General features: G+C 35.4%; 1 protein-coding gene and 1 pseudogene across 2 annotated transcripts in view; one reads left to right on the top strand and one right to left on the bottom strand.

Annotated features, from left to right (window-relative positions):
• The window catches only part of LOC107726465 (otoferlin-like), a 65,312-nt gene extending 60,040 nt beyond the window's left edge, over positions 1 to 5,272 (bottom strand). For both annotated transcript variants that reach the window (XM_016536055.1, XM_016536056.1), the window contains exons 1-2: positions 4,936 to 5,272; positions 868 to 926 (exon numbers count right to left, since the gene is read on the bottom strand). In XM_016536055.1, the coding sequence (XP_016391541.1) occupies positions 868 to 926; positions 4,936 to 5,014 (138 nt within the window). In that variant the 5' untranslated portion in view covers positions 5,015 to 5,272. The remainder of the gene's footprint in view (positions 1 to 867; positions 927 to 4,935) is intronic.
• Positions 5,273 to 5,549: 277 nt separating this feature from the next.
• On the top strand, positions 5,550 to 6,441 carry LOC107726398 (UPF0573 protein C2orf70 homolog A-like; annotated as a pseudogene).
• Positions 6,442 to 7,260: the final 819 nt, after the last annotated feature.

Here is a 7,260-nt window from a genome sequence, read left to right as displayed (position 1 = left end):
GAGGCATTAAAAGTGATCATATTTTCTCCATTGCATCATATTGCATCGAATCGTATTGTGTTGAATCGAATCGAAATCGGATCGCACTGCATCGTAATAGGGGTGAATTATATACCATCGCATTGGTAGCTCCTTCATATGTATCTTTAATGTATCGTATCGTTGGCTATGCATCAAGATGCGTATCGTATCGGCCTGAGTCATGAGATGCACATCCCTATATATATATAAAAAATATACCTTGCTACGTGTACTGCGTTAGGCTAACCGAGACTTGTCATTTGTACTTATATGGGACCCTGGACCACAAAACCAGTCTTCAGTCGCTCGGGTATATTTGTAGCAATAGCCAAAAATACATTGTATGGGTCAAAATTATTGATTTTTCTTTTATGCCAAAAATCATTAGGATATTAAGTAAAGATCATGTTCCATGAAGATATTTTGTAAATTTCCTACTGTAAATATATTAAAACTTAATTTTTGATTAGTAATATGCATTGCTAAGAACTTCATTTGGACAACTTTAAAGGCGATTTTCTCAATATTTAGATTTTTTTGCACCCTCAGATTCCAGATTTTCAAATAGTTGTATCTCGATTACCTCGATAGGAAATATTGTTCTATCATAACAAATCATACATCAATGAAAAGCTTATTTATTCAGCTTTCAGATGATGTATAAATCTCAATTTATACAACTGGAAAATTTACCCTTATGACTGGTTTTGTGGTCCAGGGTCACATACATTGTTGCTCTTTTGTTAGTTTTGACTGCTTTTATTGTCCTCATTTGTAAGTCGCTTAGGATAAAAGCGTCAGCTAAATGACTAAATGGAAATGGAAATGGAAATGGAAAAACCTGACCTGCTCAAATCGAGCTTCATCCTCACAGTTTTCCAGCACCCGAGAGAAGAAAGAAAGACCTGCATGGAGAAAAACAAGGTTAAAGGTCAATATGGAGCTTAGCATCAAAGCAGTGCTATACTGTATATAAGAAAAATTGTGTGATATAAATTGTGTGATATAATGAAGACTGCAATGTCAAATCCTATAAATGTACACGTAAACAAGTAAACAAGTAAAACTGTGTGTGTGTGTGTGTGTTTATATGTATGTATGTATGTATGTATGTGTAGGATTAAGGATTAAATTAAGATTATGCATAACAGGAAGCCCACAGGTCATCACAGCCCAGACATGTTTTGGCAACAGAGAAGCAAAGAGTACTACCATTATCATAAAACTGCAACGCAGTAAAACGGTGAAGTGTGAAACTGCTTTATAGAAGGGGTGGAGTTGGTTAAAGATATTAAGGAAAGCAAGAAACTCCTTTTTTTAACCCTTTGCTTCTACTCTGACCAAGAGACCTGTTTAATACAGACCAGTGTTTGTTGTTTGTTGTCAGTGTGTGCATGTGCAAACAAGAACTGTCAATACAAATACATTTACACACCAACTTATGCACACATACACAAGCCTACACAAACATTTAAACAGAGATATTGCACTTGAGCAGTTAGCATGTTAGCATGGCACACTGGTAGATATCTTTCAATGCTCAAGAAAGTTAAATACATAAATAATCATTACTTAGGAGGAGCAAGATTGTTCAACACTTTGTATACAAAAAACTCAATTTTGAATTCAATGCGATAATGAATAGGTAGCCAATGAAGTGAACGTAGAAGGTGTGATGTGGTCCTGTTTGCGACTGCCCGTGAGCAGGCAGCCGCGTTTTGGACCAGCTGAAATCTATGAATAGATGAAACAGGCAGCCCATGATACAGCGAACTGCAGTAATCAAGACGTGATGAAATAAAAACATGAATTACAATCCCAAAATTCTTTCTACTTAGGAAAGGTTTAACTTTCACTAATCTTCGAAGGTGATAAAAGCTGGAGCTGACAACAGAATTTATTTGCTTGTTCAGCTTTGGGCCACTATCCAGAATAAAACCCAGATCCTTGACATCAAAAGAGTGATATGGAGTGAGAGAACCCAAGTCAACAGCACTCAGATCAGTTTTCTTGGTGGGCCCAAACAGAACAATTTGTGTTTTTTTATTGGTTAGCCATTTTTTCAATTCTTGGAGACAGGCTATTAATTGATTTATGGCAGACCTGTTGTTGCGCATAAATTATATGTAAAGATGAGTATCATCAGCATAACAATGATACGACAAACCAAATCTCCTAAATATAGAACCAATGGGTAACATGTACAGTGAAAACAGTAACGGTGCCAAAGTTGAACCCTGAGGAACACCACATGTAACATGCGCTACAGAAGAAGAATACATCCCTATATTTACTGAGAATCTTCTGTTGGACAGAAAGGGCCAGTCGAGTACAGTGCCTCTAACACTAATGCAGTGCTCCAAAGCGAGACAACAGGAGACCAACAAAATCAAACGCAGAGCTGAGATCTAACAGCACTAAAGCCGTAGTATTACCGGCATCAGTAGACATTAAAATGTCATTAAAAACGTTCAAAAGGGCAGACTCTGTGCTGTGTAGAGTTTTAAAACCAGACTGAAAAATATCCTAAATATTGTTGCTATTCAAATAATTTCTTTGTTTTGTTCATTTTTGTTGTGCTATTGTAGTTTTATTCATCCATTTTCTATTGTTGTCTCGATTCTGTGTTGAACACTTTCACTGGTAAAAGTCATGTCAAAAAGCTTTAAAATAATAAAATTAGGCTGAATTATTTCATGTACATGTATATGTTGTTTTGAAATGAGTTATAAGTTATGTAATCTCAAAATACAGACAACAAAGTTCTCTTAGTCTCAGAGAAACAAGCAGCAGCTCATCTCAAACTCATTGCTGGCTGTGGCTGTTCACAGGAGCTTTTCCCCAGGTAAAATTTACATCTAACCTCTATACAGTGTTGTAGATCACAAAATGTTGAGCTGGTGCGGGGTGTTTTTTTTTTTACTTTAAAGTCATAGAAAAACAAGAATTGATAAAGCAGACAAGAAAAACAAAACAAGAATTGATTGATTGAGCATGATTAGGAAGATTTTGTGAATTGTGCAGCACTGATGCCTTAATAGAGAGAGAACTGAAGGCAAAAATCACAAGGCTCTCAACCTAGATTTAAAAACGCTTTTCCTTGGCAACAATAACAAGAAGACATAGATAAAACCTTATATAACATGCATAAACTGGGCGAAGACATAATAAAAATTGATGGGCTGCCTGTAAAGCAACAGAACAATCTTGAACAGTATTTTCAATAATGTACAGTCTTTACGAGGACTTTTCAAATTCCAAAGTAATCACATCTCATAATGTCTGACAGCCAATATTTTTGTACTTTCCATAATTTTCTATCTCTGATGAAACATTTTTATTGTGATTTTTCATTGTTCTCAAGTACTCAATCTAAGTTATGCAACCCACAGAGAAACAGGACACAGCTCAGTAGAGCCCTTCCGTTCCAGACAGCATAGATCACTGCACACTGAGGGTGCTGGAGATTAGGGGAAGACCAAAATGGGAGGGAAGGAAAGGGTGGCAAGAGAGCTAATAGTCATTGCCCTCAGATAGGGGGGGGGATTGGTACATAACAACAGGACCATGCATCGAAATGACTTCCATTATTTGAAGTGTCTCAATCAAATTATATTAAAAAAAGACCTTCACCATCATTTCTTTCAAAACATCCTTCAGTAAAAAGATTCCTATTAATACTGGAAGATGTTTACTCCTAGAACATGCATCAAGTTTTCTTTTCTTTTTTAGCAATAAAATGTTGTTTGTCCTACCTCATTTCTGCTCCATTTAACTAAGGCGATTCTGTAATTTTTCTTTTTATATACTAGAAACACATAAAACTTCACACATATATCTGTATTTTTCTCCCAACCCCTCTCTCACATACACATCCACAGAGAGCATTTTATGAGAAAGAAAATAATTGTCAGATGAACGCTGAGCAACTGTCCAAGGTGCTGAAATACAAATATATATGGGAAAAAGAAAAAAAAAGAAAGAGAGGAGAGAATCAGGAGAAAAAAATCTTGTCATTCATATTTTTAAAGCCACATTTAACTGACATGAAATCTAATGGATTTTCGAGGCAAGCCTCATAAGACAAGGAGAAATGAGATAAAACAACCAAAAATTCAAACAATTTTGTTTCACTTTTCTCAGTTTACAACTTTATGCAGTTTTAATACTTCTGGCGACCTTGAAGACAGTTTTGGAAAATAATCCCAGTAACCTATTGAGCTATCCATTTGATTAAAATTTGTCGCTTGAAATTAACAATGAATTAAAGAATACTGCAGTGAAAATTGAGACCCTACAGTTACACATTTAATGAAACCAGGTAAGAAAGCAGCACAAGCTTGTGTCTGAGGCAATAATGTTGATTTCTATATTCCAGCAAGGGAGGTTTCAATCGTCTAAAGCGATATTAAAAAGCCCTCCATGTCCTTTGATTAAAGACATGCCGGTTCAGAATGACTGGATATCTACTTTTCACCAGAACCTCAAGTTACACACTACTACTGCACGATATATATATATATATATATATACAGTGGGTACGGAAAGTATTCAGACTCCCTTAAATTTTTCACTCTTTGTTATATTGCAGCCATTTGCTAAAATCATTTAAGTTAATTTTTTTTCCTCATTAATGTACACACAGCACCCCATATTGACAGAAAAACACAGAATTGTTGACATTTTTGCAGATTTATTAAAAAAGAAAAACTGAAATATAACATGGTCCTAAGTATTCAGACCCTCTGCTCAGTATTTAGTAGAAGCACCTGCACGATATATATATATATATATATATATATATAATGGGATAAAATAACATTAAACCTACATATGTATAACACAAGATACTTAATATACATATGCACACAAACTAAAACATTCACTGGGAATTAAAAGCCTATTGCTCTATACCTCTGAAAGTCACTTTAGCGATGCGGTCCCCCTTTCCACGAAGCTCCGCGACAGTCTTCAGGCACACTACTAAAGCCATTTCAACTTAAAAATTAGGAAAAATCGAAAGACTAAAATAGAATAAAAAAATGTTTAATCACAAAGATCGCGCATCTATCTTGACCAACGCTGCATAACTTCTTATAAAATCATATCCTAACTGCTTTTGTTCGCTACATAAAACCAGGAAGAATCCTCTCATCGTATAGACTGCATCCTCAGTGCGGAACAACATGCAAAGAGTAATTAATAATTAAAGAGCTTTCATTTTTTTCTCGCTTTACTATGCGCACATGTACATTCGTCAGTTCCGCTCCGAGACTCTTTCACTCTGCGATGCGCCTCGCCACTCCGCTCGAGCGCAATGTGATGACGGATGACGCCAGCAGGGGGCAGTCGCTCGCAGTCAAAACTCTTTCTCAGGGGCGGATTCTTGCAGAAACCAGATACGCCCCAAAAGCTTCTTACCAGATTTATTATTGGAGGCAAAATCATAGTTTTTATATATTCTATATTAGAGAAAAACTGACAGACTAGCTATTAATAAAAACGTATGCTAGTCTATACTGAAAAAAATGGTTGCCAGGCAACGTTTGGTTGTCTTATCTGTGATGCAGTTCAGCTTTAGACGCGCAGCAGCTTATTATCGGATAATATTTGTAGTATTCTTATCTACTCAGCCATGACTTTCAGAGGAAATGGGACTCTCATTTCGCATAACACAGCCTACATCCCATCGTCTTTGATGCCCGGGTAAAAACATAGCTCATTTCTTATTTTGTGTGGAGGAGAATATTTGTCACCTTGAATTTGAAAAAAAATTCAGGGTTAAGTTTTGACAGTCAGGGGACCTTGATGAGAGTATTTTTCTTTTTTGAGTGCTATCTCTTAATGTTAAATATATAAATCAATTAATTGAAATAAACTTGAATTAACAGTTTTGGCTGCTACCCTTTTTCTGTGGTTAATTTCTGACCTTGGTGCAGGTAGTCATAAAACAATATTACAACACCTGTTAATTTTGCAATTGCTGAATCATTTAAAGGTACTGTGGACACATTCCCACTACTAAATATGGGGAGACTTTTGCCAATTCGACCCTAAAGTACTTTCAAAACATCCGATCTGCCACGATGGCCTCTAGCAAAAGCCCTTACAATAAGGGTAGCGTGCCTCTGAGCTCCCATACGCAAGACAGTAGGGCTATCTTACCCTACTGGATCCGGTACAACATTGATTTCAAAAGGCAGAAGGAGATCAAGGACTTCAGCATGGTAAGAATAAGCGTTAAGATGTGACTGTAGATCATGTTCTAAACTGACATCTTTTATCTCACTGATTAGTCATGGACATTTTGGACTTCTCTTTTCCCCAGTTGTCACAGAAGCACAGGGAATAGGCTATTACAAAGATAAGACTGGCACTGTGCAGCCTGTCAATTACTTTGTCATGCCAGTGAAAGAGTAAAAGAGACTGAGAAGATCCATCCAGAGTCAGTGTAAGAAATGTACTTTACTAAGCCATAGCTATTTTAATTAAAATAACTACTTTACATGTTATCTTTTAAGTGAGAACCAAGAAAGTAAAATATGCATCTTCAGTATGTGCCTATATGACACATTTAAAGTCAGAATGAAACACGATAAGTTGTAAACGACTTCCATATTGTAATGTATTTATGAGTGAAACTGCTCATCTAACAAGAAAAAAGGGCAAAAAGCAAATATATATATATATATGCTATACCTGTACATAGTTATTTTTATATAAAAATAAAGAATCAAATTACAAACCATAAGACAATAATACAATAGATACAAATTAAATATTAAATACTCGTTTTTCTAATACAGTAGGTTTAACATGTATACATGTATTTGACATCTTTTGTTGTTTGATTAACATTAATGAGACAGACAGGTATTTAATTAGGCTGCTGTCCCTTTAAGACAGAATGAATGTAATATTCTGACACATATTCGGTTTTCACCCACCACACATTTAAAGTCAGAATGAAACACGATAATTTGTAAACGACTTCCATATTGTAATGTATTTATGAGTGAAACTGCTCATCTAACAAGAAAAAAGGGCAAAAAGCAAAGAAGAGCAAGTTATGACATTTTGATTAAAGAACGAGGTCATGTATATGTGGGGTGACCAGATTTCTCAAGGTTCAATATGGGCTGGTTTGTGTGTGTGACATATGACGATATGAGAAATTGTATTTCATGATATCTAAATTTTATTTATATATATATATATATATATATATATATATATATG

Source organism: Sinocyclocheilus rhinocerous, unplaced genomic scaffold (assembly GCF_001515625.1).
Source record: "Sinocyclocheilus rhinocerous isolate Xijiao unplaced genomic scaffold, SAMN03320098_v1.1 scaffold605, whole genome shotgun sequence".
NCBI lineage: Eukaryota > Metazoa > Chordata > Actinopteri > Cypriniformes > Cyprinidae > Sinocyclocheilus > Sinocyclocheilus rhinocerous.
The sequence above is the reverse complement of the archived record's forward strand: the minus strand, read 5'-3'. Positions and strand labels throughout refer to the sequence as shown.